The following is a 19,529-nucleotide window of genomic DNA, read 5'->3' on the forward strand; positions in this document are numbered from 1 at the left end:
AGCCTCAATCTCCCAGGTACAAATGATCCTCCTGTCTCAGCCTCCCTAGTAGCTGGGACTACAGGTGTGCACCACTACACCCAGGTAATTTTAAAAATTGTTTTGTAGAAACGGGGATCTCGCTATGATGCACTGGTTTGTCTTGAACTCCTGGGCTCAAGTGATCTGCCCTCCTTGGCCTCCCAAAGTACTGGGATTACAGGAGGGAGCCACCACATTAGCCTCATTGTAGCCATTTTTAAGTATACAGTTCAACGACACTAAGTATATTCAAATTGTGTTGCAACCATCACCACTATCTTCAGAACTTTTTCATCATCCCAGACTGAAACTCTGTGCCCATTTATTTCAACTGTTTTTAAGTGTACAATTCAGTGGTATCAACTACATTCAAAATATTGTATAACCACCAGCTCTGGTGTTAGAACTTTTTCATCATTCCAAATAAATTTAGTATCTAGTGGGCAATAACTCTCCATTCCTGCCTCTCCCCCTCCCCTCGTAATCTCTATTCTACTTTCCATGTATGTAGACTCCTTTAATCATCCTTTTGCATCTGGCTTTTTTTTTTTTTTTTTTTTGAGACGGAGTCTTGCTCTTCCGCCCACACTGGAGTGCAGTGGCGTGATCTCCGCTCCCTACAAGCTCCGCCTCCTGGGTTCACACCATTCTTCTACCTCAGCCTCCTGGAACTACAGGTGCCCGCCACCACGCCCAGCTAATTTTTTTTTCCTTTTTTTTTTTTTTGGTATTTTTAGTAGAGACAGGGTTTCACCATGTTAGCCAGGATGGTCTCCATCTCCTGACCTCATGACCCACCCACCTAGGCCTCCCAAAGTGCTGGGATTACAGGCGTGAGCCACTGTGCCTGGCCTTTTTTTTTTTTTTTTTTTTTTGAGGTTGTGTTCTGTTGTGCAGGCTAAAGTGCAGTGGTATGATCTTGGCTCACTGCAACCTCCACTTCCCCGGTTCAAGCAATTCTCCTGCCTCAGCCTCCCGAGTAGCTGGGACTACAGGTACGCACCACTATGCCTGGCTAATTTTTGTATTTTTAATACAGGCAGGGTTTCACCATGTTGCCCAGGCTGGTCTCCAACTCCTGACCTCAAGTGATCCACCCACCTTGGCCTCCCAAATTGCTGGGATTACAGGCATGAGCCACCGCACCTGGCCTGCAGTGAAAAAAAGATATTTTGGGGCCGGGCGCGGTGGCTCATGCCTGTAATCTCAGCACTTTAGGAGGCTGAGGCAGGCGGCTCACGAGGTCAGAAGATGGAGACCATCCTGGCTAACACGGTGAAACCCCGTCTTTACTAAAATACAAAAAATTAGCCGAGCGTGGTGGCAGGTGCCTGTAGTCCCAGCTACTCAGGAGGCTGAGGCAGGAGAATGGCGGGAACCCAGGAGGCGGAGCTTGCAGTGAGTCAAAATCATGCCACTGCACTCCAGCCTGGGCAACAGAGCGAGACTCTGTCTCAAAAAAAAAAAAAATCTATATTATAGAATAATATATGAAAAACATATAAATATATGAAAATATGTATATACATTTATATACGTATGGATCCCTTTATCTGTTTTTGAATTGGGTTGTTTGCTGTTGAGTTTTTAAAATGTATATTCTGGAAATTAATCCCTTATCAGATACATGATTTCTTCACATCCTCCCCAGCACTTGCTCACTTGTTTTGTTTTTTTCTATGTATTTTATAATACTTTAAAATTTATTTTATTTATTTTGAGATGAAGTCTTGCTCTCTCGCCCAGGCTGGAAAGCAGTGGTACCACCTTGGCTCACAGCAGCCTCTGCCTCCCAGGTTCAAGTGATTCTCCTGCCTCAGCCTCCCAAGTAGTTGGGATTATAGGTGCTATTTTTTTTTTTTTTTTTTTTCTTGTTTGAGACCGCGGCTCGCTCTGTTGCCCAGGCTGGAGTGCAATGGCGTGATCTCGGCTCACTGCAACCTCTACCTCCCGGGTTCAAGCTAGTCTCCTGAGCCTCCCGAGTAGCTGGGACTACAGGTGCGTGCCACCAAGCCCAACTAATTTTTGTATTTTTAGTAGAGATGAGGTTTCACTATGTTGTCCAGGATGGTCTTGATCTCTTGACCTCGTGATCCGCCCGCCTCGGCCTCCCAAAGTGCTGGGATTGCAGGTGTGACTGACCGTGCCCAGCCCACGCCCAGCTAATTTTTTTGAATTTTTGTAGAGATGGGGTTTCACCATGTTGCCCAGGCTGGTCTCGAACTCCTGACCTCAAGTGATCCACCCTCTTTGGCCTCCCAGAGTGTTGGAATTACAGGCGTGAGCCACCGTGCCTGGTCTTGTTTTGTTTTTTTATAGTACCCATCCTAAGGTGCGTGAAGTGGTGTCTCGTGGTGTTGATGTGCGTTTTCCTAGTGATGTTCAACACCTTGTCATAGGCCTATTGGCCATTTGTATATCTTCTTTGGAGAGATGTACATGCAAATCCTTTGTCCATTTTTTAATTTATGGGCTATAAAGTGATGTTATGATTTATGAATACAATGTAGAATAATTAAAACAAGTGTTGGGGAGGATGTGAAGAAATCGGGGCAGAGTTTCTGTTTCAAAAAATGAAAAAGTTTTGGAGATGGATAGTAGCGAGGGTTGCACAACAGTGTGAATGTACTTAATGCCACTGAACTGTGCACTTATACATTCTAAATTTTTTGTATAATTTAATACAAATTTTAAACAGGAAAAGTAGAATGAGGACAAAAAAAGACAAATGGTTTTATATAGAATAAAAATTAAAGCTGGGCACAGTGGCTCATACTTGTAATCCCAGCACTTTGGGAGGTGGAGATGGGCAGATCACAAGGTCAGGAGTTCGAGACCAGCCTGGCCAATATGGTAAAATCCCGTCTCTACTAAAAATACAAACATTAACCGGGTGTGAAGGGTACCTGTAATCCCAGCTACTCAGGAGGCCAAGGGGGGAGAATCACTTGAACCCTGGAGGCGGAGGTTGCAGTGAGCAGAGATTGTGCCACTGCACTCTAGCCTAGGTTACAGAGCGAGAATCCATCTCCAAAACAAAACAAAAATTGTTTACAGAGTATCTACTATGCGCGAGGGTCAGTACCAGCAAGGAAATTTTGGTTTTTTGGAACACGGTCTCCCTCTGTCACCCAGGTTGGAGTGAAATGGCACGAACACAGCTCACTGCAGCCTGGACCTCACGGGTTCAAGCGATCCTCCCGCCCTGACTCCCAAGAAGCTGGGACAAGAGGCATGTGCCACCACTCCCAGCTAAGTTTTTGTATTTTTTATAGAGACGAGATTCCACCATGTCGTCCACGCTGGAAATTTTAACCTCTGAAAAAGTCCGTGGTGAAGGCAGTTGCCTCCAGCGAGGGTCTAGAAGCACAGGAGACCTGGGGAACAGCTCCTCTGTTCTTTCGCTGGTTCATTAAATGCCAAGACACTAGAGCTGTGCTGTCTGAGTTCAAATTCTGATTCTGTCCTTTCCAGCTATGAGCTATGAGCTTAGACAAGTGACCTGACCTGACCTTTCTATGCCTCAGTGTCTTCATCTCTAAAATGAGGGTAATTGGGCTGGGTGCGGTGGCTCATGCCTGTAATTCTAGCACTTTGGGAGGCTGAGGTGGGTGAATCACCTGAGGTCAGGAGTTTGAGACCAGCCTGGCCGACATAGTGAAACCTTGTCTATACTAAAACTACAAAAATTAGCTGGGCATGGTGGCACAGCCTGTAGTCCTGGCTACTCTAGAGGCTGAAGCATGAGAATCGCTTGAACTCAGGAGGTGGAGGTTGCAGTGAGCCAAGATCGCACCACTGCACTCTAGGCTGGGCAACAGAGCGAGACTCTGTCTCAAAAAAAAAAGAGGGTAATTGTATTTGCTTTATAGTGTTTTGAGCACTAAATGAGTTGATATGTACAAAGCATTTAGAGTGCAGTGGTGCAATCTCAGTTCACTGCAAACTCCACCTCCTGGGTTCAAGCGATTCTCCTGCCTCATCCTCCCGAGTAGCTGGGATTACAGGCGTGCCCCACCACACCAGGCTAATTTTTGTATTTTTAGTAGAGACAAGATTTCACCTTGTAAGTTATGCTGGTCTCGAACTTCTGACCTCGGGTGATCTGCCCACCTCAGCCTTCCAAAGTGCTGGGATAACAGGTGTGAGCCACTGCGCCGAGCTGTACTTCTCTGTTTTAACAAAGCTGCTCAGAGCAAACCAAGGAAGGGGCTACCAGAATTCAAGTCCTATAAACTAAAATTCCATAAGCTTAAATACAAAATTCTACAGAAACAGCGTACTTAAAGCACGCCTGAGAATGTTTCTTCCTCTTCAAACAAGGGCCAATTTACGCTACAGCCTCGTGGACCCGGGCACTCCTCCGGCATCCTATCACACATATTAAAATGCACCCAGTGTTCCACATGGGATATATTACTTTGCTGTAAAAATTTTTATGGGATCTCACGACATTGCTTTTGAAATTATGCATGACAATTTGTGGTAGCTCAGCCCACAGAGCCTAACAGATAAAAACAGAAGAGATGTCTAGGTCCTATAATACTTTGGGATAAAGGATTCTCAGCTCTGAATATCCTCTAATCATCTTTTGTAAATTCCACACCAGTACTGTCCTTAGTCTTAGGCCTGGTAGGCTCCTGGCCCTGGGCCCATGCTTGAGAAGCTCCATCTGGCCTCCTCCACCATGCCCCTCCCCCTGAGCAAGAAATCTGCCAGGCCTGGGGGACTTGCCCATCCAAATCTCCAAATCCTCACCCTCCTCTAAGACCATACTCCATGTTCTTTGTTTGTTTGTTTTTAGAGACAGAGTCTCACTCTGTCGCCCAGGCTGGATTGCCGTGGCACAATCTCGGTTCATCCCAGGTTCAAACGATTCTCCTACCTCAGCCTCCTGAGTAGCTAGGATTACAGGTGCGCACCACCACGCCTGGCTAATTTTTGTATCTTTAGTAGAGATGGGGTTTCGCCATGTTGGTCAGGCTGGTCTTGGACTGCTGACCTTGTGATCTGCCTGCCTCGGCCTCCCAAAGTGCCAGTATTACAGGAATGAGCCACCACGCATGGCCTTTTTGTTTTTGTTTTTGTTTTTTTTGAGACAAGGTCTCAGTTGGTCAGGCTGGAGTGTAGCGGTACAATCATGACTCACTGCGGTCTCAACCTCCTGGGCTCAGGGGATCCTCCCTCCTCAGCTTCCCAAGTAGCTGGACCACAGGCATGTACCACCAGGCCTTGCTAATTTTTGTATTTATTTTATAGAGACAGGGTCTCACTATGTTGCCTAGCCTGGTGTCAAACTCCTGGGCAAAAGCAGTCCTCCCACTTCAGCCTCCCAAAGTGCTGGGATTACAGGCATGAGCCACCACACCTGGCCCACACTCTGGATTCTGAGGCCCTGGAATTCCCTGCCGAACCATCCCAGGCCTTCTTCTAGGGCTTTGCAGGACTCTTCCCTGGGTCTGCCCTCTGGACGGTGCACTGTGCTCCCCGTCTGCAGTGTTTTTTTTTTTTGTTTTGTTTTGTTTTGTTTTGTTTTTGAGACAGAGTCTCGCGTTGTCACCAGGCTGGAGTATAGTGGTGCGATCTCGGTTCACTGCAACCTTCGCCTCCCAGGTTCAAGTGATTCTCCTGCCTCAGCCTCCTGAGTAGCTGGAACTATAGGCATACATCACTATGCCCAGCTACTTTTTATATTTTTAGTAGAGATGGGGTTTCACCATGTTGGCCAGGATCTCTTGACCTCCTGATCTGGCCACCTTGGCCTCCCCAAGTGCTGGGATTATAGGCGTGAGCCACCGCACCCAGCCCCCATTTGCACTTCTAGACCCAGAGGGGCCAATTGGTAGCTGCTCTGTGGAAGGGATGGGGTATGGGGTGTGAACAGAACCTGAATGTGCGGGGCTGTGGGTGCCCACATGTCTAAGTGCCCAGCCTTCATGGTGCAGGATGGAGATGCTGGTGAGAAGAAAAATGGGTCAGGCCAGACGTGGGGGCTGGCTCCCCTTCTCCATTGTGAAGCTCTGAGACAGTCTGAGAATTCTGAATTCCACCTTGATAGAATTTTCAAGGTAGGAGGATAGAAAATATTTTATTTACCAGGCTCTTTGCTTGATTTCTAACACTGAAATATTTCGACTGATGGTGTGAGGGCCTCTACTTGTATTTTTGCACCAAACCCCTCAAGCTTTTCCCACACAATGCTTTACCCCCATCTCACTAAATGTTTAACATCTCAAAATACTCTTAAAATTTTTTATTTCCCAAATGAATCTGTGCCCATACACAATGGAGGAAGCATTGTCTAATGACAAAGCCTGGAAAGGAATACACAGAATAAAAAGAGCATGGTGGCAATTTTGTAGGTCATTTATTTCCCATTCAAAAATATTTTTAAGGCCAGACTCAGGGGCTCACGCCTGTAATTTCAGTACTTTGGAAGGTCAAAGCGGACAAATTGCTTGAGCCCAGGAGTTCAAGACCAGCCTGGGTGAAGTGGTAGTTCACGCCACTGAACTCCAGCCTAGGCGACAGAGCGAGACCCCATCTCAAAAAATAAAAATAAAGGTCCTGCCCTCAAAAACATTGTCCTGTGTCTGCAGCATGACTTTCAGACAACACGGTTTTTCAATGTCCCACCAGGATTTATGTAGGTGAAAACCTGTTTCTGATTATCTGAATCTCAAATCCATTCTGTTTTACATATAAAAACAGTTTGGGGGAGGGCATGGTTTTGATAGACACTGAATTTTCAAGGAATGCAACAACCATGAAAACAGAAGAAAGATCGAACTTTTACTGGAAACTTCACCAAGTTCACTAAAAAAACAAAAATCGTATTACCCATAGCAACATTTGTAGCTTTACATTCACAATGGATATATATGCGTGTGTACGTCTGTACTTAGGTTTTTTGTTTTTTTTTTTTTTGAGATGGAGTCTCGCTCTGTCATGCAGGCTGGAGTGCAGTGGTGCGATCTCGGCTCACTGCAACCTCCGCCTCCCAGGTTCAAGCGAATCTCCTGCCTCAGCCTCCCGAGCAGCTGGGACTACAGGCGCCCGCCACCACCTGGCTAATTTTTCTAAGTTTAGTAGAGACGGGGTTTCACCGTATTAGACAGGTTGGTCTCAAACTCCTGACCTTGTGATCTGCCCACCTCGGCCTACCAAAGTGCTGGGATTACAGGTGTCAGCCACCACGCCCAGCCTGAATATTGTTTTTCCTTATCCATGTTTCACTGTAAGCAGATGTAAGCATCTGTCTGCTTCATTATGTCTGCCAGTGTTGAGTACCTAAGTATTTTCATATTGAAATACAGATTATTTAATGATAAATTACTTCTCTCTTCCTTCTTTACATAGCGGTTAATCATACTGAGCTGCTGAAATCGTGCGCGTGGGCAGACTGTGTTAGCCATTTTTGGGTTCCCTCCTACCCCCTGGACTAAGTTGGGACGGAAAAAAAAAGTGAAGGGGGCGTTCCCGACCGATTTGGCCCCGCCCCACCCTGCGGGCCCCGCCCCATAGTGTGCCCATCGCCTTCTGCCACACTCAACATGGCGGCGGTGGAGCCCTGCCGAGGCGCCTGAGCGCGTCAGGAGCGTCGCGTGACACTCCAGTCATGGCGGCCCCGGGGCAGGCTGTGGGCAGCGGGGCTCAGGAGACATGCGGTCTGGATCGGATTTTGGAGGCACTGAAGCTGCTGCTGAGCCCGGGAGGTGAGAGGACGCATCTCGGCGCTGGGCTACACAAGGGACTCTTAGGGCCGCCGGGCTTCCGGGGCTGACCTGCCTCCCGCAGCGTGCGCCCCTTAGGCCCGCCCAGGGACCCTCCGCCCGCTGCCGGGGGCTTTGAGCATGGTCTCTGCCCGTACTCATTACATCCTTGAGGAAACCGAGGCTCAAGGAGGGCGCGGGGTCCGTTGACTGCTGATATTAGCCAACATCTCTTGAGCACTTGCCTTGTGCTGAGCTCTGTCAGGCGCCGCCGTTATTTCATTCAGTCCTTACTACAGCGCTCTTGGGAAGGGGATCTGGACACAGCTCCAGAGAGGGTAGAACGCCCGCGACGTAGGATGTGAGGTCCTAGCCGCGTGAGGGCGCAGGGGCCAGCGTGAACCCTTGAGATTTGTACGAAATTCCAAGAAGTCCAGAAATCGGAAGCAGTGACGTTTGAAATGGGTTTGGGGAGAGTATTTAGGGGTTTCCAGTCGCTTTTAATGTCTGTGGTGCGTGGACAGTTTCTTCCCAATCTAAAATCTGAAGGGACATTGGGAGTGGTTGAAGCTGCATTATTTTTACGACTGAGAACACCCAAGACTCACTGAAGAAATTAAGTAACCTGTCCAAGATCACGTGGTCAAATTAGGGGCAGAACACGGACCTAGGCCCGAGATCTACTGAACCCCCTTCTCAGAATCAGACAAATTGTTCAATATAGAGGCTCTGATGTTATCTGGAGCTTTTGGAAAGGAGATAGAGCTCTACTTATCATTGGGGTGTATATTTGGGGGAAGGGATGGGACGGGATCTGTACAATTAGCAAGGGCACATGAAAGGCCAAAGGGGATCACCTCCCAGTCTCAGATTTTATACTCAAAACTGCAAAAACTTCTGCAAACATTACACCACACCAGCGGGGAGTGAACACAAGTTATTAATATTAGTAAATGAGTACCTACTATCAGTCCCCATAGTAGGCTGTTTACATATACATCATTTAATCCTCATAACGATCCCGTGGGATCGGTACTACTTGTATTCCATTTTAACGGATGAAGGAACCAAGGTTCAGGTACATTGGAAATTGCCCAATGTCAGACTAGTAAGTGGCAGAATTTGAATTTAGGTTATTTCCACTAAAAATATGGTAAATATACTACATTGTCTCAAGAGTCAGACTGCAAAATAGAATTTTAAGTTGCTAATCGAGAGGTCACTTGTCTTGCAACTGCAATTCTTTTTTTTTTTTGAGATGAATTCTCGCTCTATTGCCCAGGCTGGAGTGCAGTGGCACAATCTCGGCTCACTGCAACCTCCGCCTCCCAGGTTCAAGCGATTCTCCTGCCTCAGCCTCCCAAGTAGCGGGGATTACAGGTGCCCACCACCATGCCCAGGTAATTTTTGTCTTTTTAGTAGAGAGGGAGTTTTGCCATGTTGACCAGGCTGGTCTCGAACTCCTGACCTCAAGTGATCTGCCTGCCTTGGCCTCCCAAAGTGCTGGGATTACAGGCCTGAGCCACTACACCTGGCCTGCAACTCTCTATTATATGACTGAGAACAAGTTTAAATAAGCAAAAATCCTGGAAGTAATCGTCTGTCATGAAACACGTATATTATGCTTTGTTTATAGAAGACTCTCTAATCTCTATGAGTATGTGGTGGAGTACACATATATGTACTCATTTAATTTACAGAAATTCAAGCATTCCTATTTTAAAAGGAATTAGTGTGTAAAATTATTATTTTGTAGATGTAGTCTGTTGTATATTATATGAATCTGTCTACTATTTTATCATATTAGCTGCTTAGGGAATTTAAAAATATCTGTAGTGGCTGGGTGAGGCGGGTGATACCTGTATTCCCAGCACTTTGGGAGGCTGAGGTAGGATCCCAGGAGTTTGAGACCAGACTGGGCAACATAGTGATACTTTGTCTCTACAAAAAATTAAAAAATTGGCCATGCATGGTACTACACACCTGTGGTCCTAGCTACTGGGGAGGCTGAGATGGGAGGATTGCTTGAGCCTGAGAGGTCCAAGTCTAGGCTACAGTGAGCCAAGATTATACTAGTGCACTGTAGCCTGGGTGACAGAGTAAGACTCTGTTTTTTTGGGGGGTTCTTTTTTTTTTTTTTTGAGACAGAGTTTCACTCCATCACCCAGGCTGGAGTGCAGTGGCATGATCTTGACTCACTGGAACCCCTACCTCCCGCGTTCAATCAATTCTCATGCCTCAGCCTCCCTTGTAGCTGGGACCACAGGCACCCACCACCATGCTCACATAATTTTTGTACTTTTTGTTTTGAGATGGGATTTCGCTCTTGTTGCCCGGGCTGGAGTGCAGTGGCACAATCTTGGCTCACTGCAATCTCTGCCTCCTGGGTTCAAGTGATTCTCGTACCTAAGCCTCCTGAGTTGCTGGGATTACAGGCATATACCACCATGCTTGGCTAATTTTTTGTACTTTTAGTAGAGATGGGGTTTCACCATGTTGGCCAGGCTGGTCTTGAACTCCTGACCTCAGGTGATCTGCCTGCCTTGACCTCCCAGAGTATTGGGATTAGGGTTACAGGCATGAGCCACCATGCCCAACCAAGAAGTCAGCTGGATTTTCATATCTGCTTCTCCAGTCTGTTATGATAGGTTGTTTTGACTGAAGTACATGAAGAAAACCTAGACTCACATAGATATGTAGTTGGAAAAGGGAGGAGAGTTCAATCATCTTTTCAGATAATTATGTACATTCTTTTCTTTTTTTTTTTTTTTTAGATGGAGTGTTGCTCTGTCGCCCAGGCTGGAGTGCAGTGGTACAATCTCGGCTCACTGCAACCTCCGCCTCCCAGGTTCAAGGGATTCTCTTGCCTCAGCCTCCTGAGTAATTGGGACAACAGGCACGTGCCACCATGCCTGGCTAATTTTTTTTTTTTTTTAGTACAGACAGGTTTCACCATATTGGCTAGGCTGGTCTCGAACTCCTGACTTTGTAATCCTCCTGCCTTGGCCTCCCAAAGTGCTGGGATTACAGGTGTGAGCCACCATGTCCAGCCTTCTTTTATACAATTCTAAAACTCAACAAGATAATCTCTGCATGAATTGTGTGGGGAAAAAAGTGAAGAGAAACTCAAGAAGAGGCAATATCTTTTGTGTGTGTGTGTGTGTGTGTGTGTGTGAGACAGAGTTTCTCTGTTGTTGCCCAGGATGGAATGCAATGGTGCAATCTCGGCCCACTGCCACCTCCACCTCCTGGGTTCAAGCGATTCTCCTGCCTCAGCCTCCCAAGTAGCTGGGATTACAGACATGCGCCACCATGCCCAGCTAATTTTGTATTTTTAGTAGAGATGGGGTTTCTCCACGTTGGTCAGGCTGGTCTCAAACTCCTGACTTCAAGTGGTCTGCCTGCCTCGGCCTGCCAAAGTGCTGGGATTACAGGCATGAGCCACCTCGCCTGGCCAAGAGGTAATATCTTAAAGATTTGTTGCAGTATGAAATCAGAACTCGTATCAATAAGCCTTTCATACTCAGTACACGCTTGAGAATGTAAAAGGCACATCATGACCTAGTATTATTGTGAAATAGTTTTGACCTTGCAGACCCTGAGAGGGCCTTGGGAACCCCCTGGCAAAGCAAGCCAGGTCCCCATAGGGTACTAACTGCTGCTTTATGGAAATGCCTCCATTTATTTCCAAGTAGATGTTATTTTCAGCACCAGTAGAGGGCAGAGAAGATTACTTCATTAAAGGGGCTCTGGAAAACTTCACTAAGAGCTTTTGTTTTAAATCACTTTCTTTGTGTTCTATGTTTGGGTTCAAAGATCTTATGTCACAGGAAGTCATTTAGAGGTTGGTTAGTGATCTTAATGGTTAGGGGCAACAAGAGGGAAATAACACTCATTTCCATTTGAGGTATACATTAGCCAAAGGAACCAGATATTCATGCCAGTGAGTCAGAACACTTGCCCTAGAAAGTCTTAGAAGAATATAGAAGGCTGAGCGCGGTAGCTCACACCTGTAATCCCAGGACTTTGGGAGGCCGTGGCGTGAGGTCAGGAGTTTGAGACCAGCCTGGCCAACATGGCGAAACCCCATCTCTACTAAAAATACAAAAATTATGGCCGGGCGCGGTGTCTCACGCCTGTAATCCCAGCACTTTGGGAGGTCGAGGCCGGTGGATTATAAGGTCAGGAGTTTGAGACCAGCCTGGCCAAGATGGTGAAACCCCGTCTCTACTAAAAATACAAAAATTAGCCGGGTGCAGTGTCAGGCCCCTGTAATCCCAGCTACTCGGGAGGCTGAGGCAGGAGAATTGCTTGAACCTGGGAGGTGGAGATTTCAGTAAGCCGAGATCATGCCACTGCACTCTAGCCTGGGTGACAGAGCAAGCCTCCATCTCAAAAAAAAAAAAAAAAAAAAAATTAGCTGGGCATGGTGGCACGTGCCGGTAGTCCCAGCTACTCGAGAGGCTGAGGCAGGAGAATTGCTTGAACCCAGGAGGTCAAGGTTGCAGTGAGCTAAGATCCCACCACTGCACTCCAGCCTGGGTGACAGAGCAAGACTCCATCTCAAAAAAAAAAGAGAAAAAACTATTGCAAATTTCTTACTCTTCTGTTTTCATTATTTTTAAAGGATATTATTGTTTCTCTCTCTCTCTTTCTCTCTGTTTCTCTCTCTCTGTTTCCCTCTCTTTTAAATAGAGACGGGGTCTCCCTATGTTGCCCAGCCTGGAGTACAGTGGCTATTCACAGATGTGATCATAGCAGACTGCAGCCTCAAACTTCTGGGCTCAGGTGATGCTTCTGCCTCAGCCTCCCAGCTAGCTGGGACTACAGGGATATCACTGTGCCGGCTTTCCTTTTATTCTTTTTTTAAAATAGAAGTAGTTAATGTTTACTATAGCAAAGATTTTTTAAATATAGAGAAACCAAAAGAAGAAAATTAAAATTACCTTAATCTCACTACCCAGAGGGTACTACTATTAGCAATTCAGAAAATACTGTTTTTCCTTTTTACAATAATGATCTCATATGCCACATACTGTTTTATAACCCTAAAATAACTTTTAGTGCAGAGACAATACATATTTATTGTAAAAAAAAATTAAAAACTATAATTAGGTAAAAAGGAAAATCCCACCTCTGGCCCTGTCACCCAGAGATCATCACTATCAAAACCTCGAAGTATTAAAACTTTGAGACCCTTTTCTGTGCGTATAAACATGAATATATTTTAATATAGTTAGTATCATTCTGTTCCTTTATTGACCAAATTTCAGAATAATAAATTAGTGTCTTAGCAACCTCCAAAGGTAACCAACGAAGTGATCTTTTTTCCTGTATTATGAATCATAGATTTTATGTATCTGATGTTTCAATTATTGTATTCCTTGTTCGTACCAATCAAATTTCCCATTTTTGACCTGTGGGAACCATTTCTGATTGGCTCTTGGGCTTTTTGACATGACCATGGTAGTCTTTGATTGCCTCCTTGCTCTCCAGCAGAAGATATCCCAGGCTCATCTGAGGTATTTCCTGCCCCATTTTTGAAAACAACTCTCTGTAAGGAAAAGTGGTATTTAGAAACCACAGTGTAGACACAGGATACTCATTGCTATTGAAATTATGGGCCGGGCGCGGTGGCCAACGTCTATAATCCCAGCACTTTGGGAGGCCGAGGTGGGTGGATCACTTGAGATCAGGAGTTCGAGACCAGCTCGACCAACATGGCGAAACCCTGTCTCTACTAAAAATACAAAAATTATCCAAGCGCTATGGTGGGCGCCTGTAATCCCAGCTATTCGGGAGGCTGAGGCAGGAGAATTGCTTGAGCCCAGGAGGCAGAGGTGGCAGTGAGCTGAGACCGCGCAACTACACTCCAGCCTGGGTGACAAAGTGAGACCCCATCTCAAAAAAAAAAGGAAAGTATCATTGGCTGGATGTGGTGGCTGGCACCTGTAATCCCACCACTTTGGGAGGCTGAAGTGGGCAGATTGCTTGAGCCCAGGACTTCAAAACCAGCCTAGGCTACATAGTAAAACACTGTCTCTACAAAAAATACAGAAATAAAAAAAAAATACAGAAATTAGCTGGGCATGGTGGCACATGCTTTGTGGTCCCCGCTACTTTGGAGGCTAAGATAGGAGGATCAGCTGAGCCCAGGAGTTTGAGGGTGCAATGAACTATGATTATACCACTGTACTCCAGCCTGACTGACAGAGTGAGACCCTGTCTCAAAAAAAAAAAAGAAAGAAAAGGAAAAAGAAACTGTCATTGCTTTCAGACTTTTTGAAGGATTAGAGCTAGGAAATATGTGGATTTTTAGAAAATGAAAATAAATCTTGAGTTCTTACCAGTATTTCCAATTGAAATGAAATATAATGGCTTTTTTTATTTTATAAATTTTTTCTAACATTTCATTATGAAAATTTGTAATTATGAAGCTGACAGACAAATTGAAGAACTTTTATAGTGAAGATCCCATGACCTTCATTCTACAGTTGTAATTTTACTGTAATTGCTTGATCACATATGTGTCCTCTAGCTGGGTTTTGTTTGTTTGTTTGTTTGTTTTTGAGACAGATTCTTGCTCTGTTGTCCAGGCTGGAGTGCAGTGGCTCAGTCTCGGCTAACTACAACCTCTGCCTCCCAGGTTCAAGCGATTCTCCAGCCTCAGCCTCCCAAGTAGCTGGGACTACAGGCATGTGCCACCAAACCTGGCTAATTTTTGTATTTTTAGTAGAGATGGGGTTTCACTATGTTGGCCAGTCTGGTCTCGAACTCCTGACCTCGTGATCTGCCCACCTCGGCCTCCCAAAGTGCTGGGATTACAGGTGTGAGCCACTGCGTCCAGCCTCTAGCTGTTCTTTTATCCTACATTTTACATTTTTATATTTATATTTCCTTTATCTGAGAATATTGGTTCCTAATGAAATTAATGTATTATATATACACATATATATACCCATACATATATAAATATATAATCACATTATATAAAATGTATAATCACACAGTACATACTCATACATGTCTATAATCTTTTCAAAGAACAAATCCAACATTACCACTACAAACCCACTATTTAAGGGGTTTTTGTTTGGTTGATTTTTGTTCTCAGGATATATAAAATTCTTTATTTCAAGTCTCTTAAAATAATTTTCTGTGTGGTTACACTGCTAACTTAATATAGAGTAGGAGTCAGTAAACTTTTTCTCTGAAGGACCAGATAGTAAATATTTTGAGCTTTGCGGCGCATATGGTCTCTGTTGTAACTACTCAGCTCTGTCACTGTATCTCAAAAGCAGCCATAGACTATATGTAAATGGGCATAACTGTGTTCCAGTAAAGCCTTATTCATGAAAACAGTTGGTGGGCCAGATTTGGAATGCAGATCATAGTTTGGTGACCTTTGACATAGAGCACAGAATTTGGTTCATTGGTTCATTTGTTTGTTTTTGATTTTTAGAAATTGTTTTGCATTTTTTTCATTTAATTTTTTTTAACTATGAAAAACATCTGCTGGGTTCTAAAACTAATAAAATTAGATACAGTTATCCATGTTTCCTCCTCTGCTCTCTCCCTTTCTCTGTAGATGACTTACTTTAATTAGTTTTAAATTTATTCTTAAATTGCTTCTTTTTTGAAAAGACATACAAATAATCTATGGTTTCATATTCACTCCCATTTTTACACAAAAGGTAGCATACTATATATTTTTTTCTGCATCTTTTAATTTTTATTTTATTTTTATTTTATTTTACTAAATGGAGTCTCGCTCTGTCGCCCAGGCTGGAGTGCAGTGGTGTGATCTCTGCTCACTGCAAGCTCCGCCTCCCAGGTTCACGCCATTCTCCTGCCTCAGCCACCCCAGCAGCTGGGACTACAGGTGCCCGCCACCACAGCTGGCTAATTTTTTTGTATTAATAGTAGAGACAGGGTTTCACTGTGTTAGCCAGGATGGTCTCAATCTCCTGACCTCGTCATCCATCTGCCTCAGCCTCCTAAAGTGCTGGGATTACAGGCGTGAGCCACTGTGCCCGGCCGTTAATTTTTATTTTAATTTAATTTTAATTTTTATTTTTGAGATGGAGTCTCGCTTTGTCACCCAGGCTGGAGTGCAGTGGTGCAATCTTGGCTCACTGCAACCTCTGCCTCACAGGTTCAAGCGATTCTCCTTCCTCAGTCTCCCGAGTAGCTGGGATTACAGGCGCGCACCACCACCCCTGGCTAATTTTTTGTATTTTTAGTAGAGATGGGGGTTTCACCATGCTGGTCAGGCTAGCCTCGAACTCCTGACCTCATGATCCGCCCACCTTAGCCTCCCAAAGTGCTGGGATTACAGGCCTGAGCCACTACACCTGGCCTGCATCTTACTTTTTTTTTTTTTTTTTTTTTTTTTTTTTTTTTTTTTTTTTTTTTTTGAGACTGAGTCTGGCTCTGTCGCCCAGGCTGGAGTGCGGTGGCCGGATCTCAGCTCACTGCAAGCTCCGCCTCCCGGGTTCACGCCATTCTCCTGCCTCAGCCTCCCGAGTAGCTGGGACCACAGGCGCCCGCCACTTCGCCCGGCTAGTTTTTGTATTTGCATCTTACTTTTTAAACTTAGTGTCTTAGCGACTGCTACACAGTGGTACATATAAATCTTCCGTTTTCTCTTTTATAGCTGCATAGTTTATTCAGCCAATTCTCTACTAGTGGACATTTGGGTTGTTTTCAAGTCTTTTGCTAATTTAAGAAGTACTGCAATGAATAGTCTTGTAAATGTGTCCTTTTGCATTGTTTGCCTGTGTATCTATAAGTTAGATTCCTAAAAGTGGGATTGCTGGGCCACAGGGAAATGCCTATGTAATTTTGCTAGATATTGCCAAATTTCTCTCCTTGGGGATGTACCATTTTAGTTCCTACCAACAATGTATGAGAGTGTGTGTTTCCTCACAGACTTGCTACAGAATGTGTTATAAAACTTTTGGATTTTAGCCAGTTCGATAGATGGAAAGTGATATTTCAGTGTAACTTTAATTTACTTTTCTCTTATTATGAGCAAGATTGATCATATGTTCATGTTTAAGGGCCATTTGCATTTCTTTTTCTATAAGCTGTCTGTATCTTTTGCTCATGTAGTGTTTTGTACTCTTTGTTCACATTAGAATATATTATGAACATGTCATTAAATAATGTTCAACATCATTTAATGGCTAAAAAATATTCCATTGTTTATTCATTCAATAACAATTTATTAAACAGCTTTTACTTGTCAGGCTTTGTTTCAGGCAAAGAGAATACAGCAGTGAACAAAACAAATCAATACCCCTGTTTTCTAGATGCTTTGATTCTAGTTGGTAGAAAGACAATACACAATAAACAAAATAAGTACTTCACATACATATAGTATGTTAGATACAATTAGACCATAATTTACTCAACAAACACCTGTTATGGGACATGCATTTCTAATTTTACACTATTATAAATCATGCAGTATTGGATATAGTTATTATCAATTACATTTTGATTCCTTCTAATTTGTTTCTTAGAAGGTATATTAGCTTTAGTTTTGAGGTCTGTTGCTTGTATTTATATTTAAAAAAAAAAAGTTTTTGGTTTATTTGACCTGGCTGCATGTCCATATATATTTTCAAATTTTTATTATAGTTTTTTAAACAAATAGAAAAGCTGATGGCCAGGTGCAGAGGTGCAGTAGCTCATGCCTGTAATCCCAACACTTTGGGGAGGCTGAGGCGGGAGGATTGCTTGAGCCCAGGAGATCAAGACCAGCCTGGGCAACATAGTGAGACCCCCACATCTCTACAAAAGATGAAAAAATTAGTCAGGTGGGGTGGTATGCAACTGTGGTCCCAGCTACTCGAGAGGCTGAGATGGGAGGACTGCTTGAGCCCAAGAATCAAAGCTACAGTGAATTGTGATTGCGTAACTGCACCCTAGCCTGGGTGACAGAGCGAGACCCCCGTCTCAAAAAGAAAAAAAGAAAAGTTGAAAGAATATGGCAAACACCCTTATACACATCATTTAGATTCCACAATTCACATTTTATTATATTTGGTTTATCACATTTCTATCCATCTACCCATACATCAATTCATGTTTTCTTCTTTTTTTTTTTGATGCATTCAAAGTAAGTTGCAGGTATCAGTACATTTTACCCATAAACACTTCAGCATTATAACATTAACTAGAGTTTAATATTTATTTGGATTTTTTATAGTTCATTTGTTTTAGGTAAAAGTTATATGCAATGAAATGCACAAATAATACGTATATCATTCAGTGAGTTTTAAAAATGCATATACTTGGCTGAGGCATGAGAATCACTTGAATTCAGGAGGCAGGGTTTGCAGTGATCTGAGATTGCGCCACTGCACTCCAGCCTGGGTGACAGAGCGAGACTCTGTCTCTAAAAAAAAAAGAAACATATACTTTTGTAATTAAAACCTCTGTCAAGATACACATTGTTACTTCCAGGTGAGAAAAGGAAAAAAAAAAACCGAAAGAAAAAGCAGATATACATCATTACTGTTATCCCAGAAAGTTCCCTTCTGCCCTTTCACAATCATCATTTCCCACTCCTACTCCCCTAGAGATAACTAGTTCTGGGTTTTTTAACCCGTAGATTAGTTTTGCCTATTCTAGAACTTAATGTAAACAAGAAACATCTTGTTGGCTATGTGGGCTGTTTCCAGTTTGGGGCTATTATGAATAGTTCTGCTATGAACATTCTTGTACAAGTCTTTGTTATAAAAATGTGCATTGTGTATTAATTTTTCTTGGGCAAGTATGTTAGAGTGGAATTGCTGGATTATAGGGTAGGTATATGTTTGGTTTTCTAAGAAACTGCCAGACCAACTGTGTTTTGATCATGTCATACTTCTGCCAACAATGTATGAGAGTTCCAGTTGCTTCACATCATTTGGTAGTGTCAATCTTTGTCAATTTTAGCCATTCTGGTGTGTGTAGTGGTATCTCATTGTGGTTTTAATTTGCATTTCCCTGATAACTAATGATATTGAGCATCTTTTCATATGCAGTTGGTCATTTGAATAACTTCTTTTTTGAAGTGTCTGTTTGAATAATTGTCCATTTTTTAAATAGTTTGTTTTATTGAGCTGTAAAGTGTTCTTCATGTATTCTGGAGCAATGCATTTGTCATATATATGTACTGCAAACATTTTCTCCCTATCTGTGGCTTGAACTGTATATTTTGAAAAGAAGTTTTAAATTCTGATGAAGTCCAGTTTTTTTCCTTTTTGGCTCATGCCTTTTGTGTTTTAAGAATTCTGTCTGGGCACAGTGGCTCACACCTATAATCCCAGTACTTTAAGAGGCAGAGTGGGAGGATTGCTTAAGCATAGGAGTTCAAGACCTGCCTGGGCAACATCATGAGACCTCATCTCTATAAATAATTAGTCAAGCATGGTGGCATACAATTGTAATCCCAGCTACTAGGGAGCTGAGGCAGAAGGATCACTTGAACCTGGGAGATTAAGGCTGCAGTGAGCTGGAATCAGGCCACTGCACTCCAGCCTGGGTGACAGAGCAAGACCCTGTTGCAAAAAAGAAAAGAAACAAAAACCAAAATAAAACCAAAAAACAAGAAATTGTTGTCTACTCTAGAATCATAAAAGAATTTCTTCTGTGTTTTCTTCCAGAAGTTTTATAGTTTAGATTTTGTATTTATGATCTATTTTGAGTTAATTTTGGTATATGGTGTAAATTAAGGGTCAAGGTTTTTTGTTGTTTTGTTTTGTTTTTTTTTTTTTTTTTTTTTTTTTTTTTTTTTTTTTTTTT

General features: G+C 43.5%; 1 protein-coding gene across 1 annotated transcript in view; it reads left to right on the forward strand.

Moving 5' to 3' along the window:
- Positions 1 to 7,574: 7,574 nt before the first annotated feature.
- Positions 7,575 to 19,529, forward strand: part of TANGO6 (transport and golgi organization 6 homolog) — a 264,770-nt gene continuing 252,815 nt past the window's right edge. Inside the window, exon 1 of the mRNA XM_025371435.1 lies at positions 7,575 to 7,736. Within this exon, the coding sequence (XP_025227220.1) occupies positions 7,640 to 7,736 (97 nt within the window). The 5' untranslated portion in view covers positions 7,575 to 7,639. The remainder of the gene's footprint in view (positions 7,737 to 19,529) is intronic.

This window comes from Theropithecus gelada, chromosome 20 (genome assembly GCF_003255815.1).
Source record: "Theropithecus gelada isolate Dixy chromosome 20, Tgel_1.0, whole genome shotgun sequence".
NCBI lineage: Eukaryota > Metazoa > Chordata > Mammalia > Primates > Cercopithecidae > Theropithecus > Theropithecus gelada.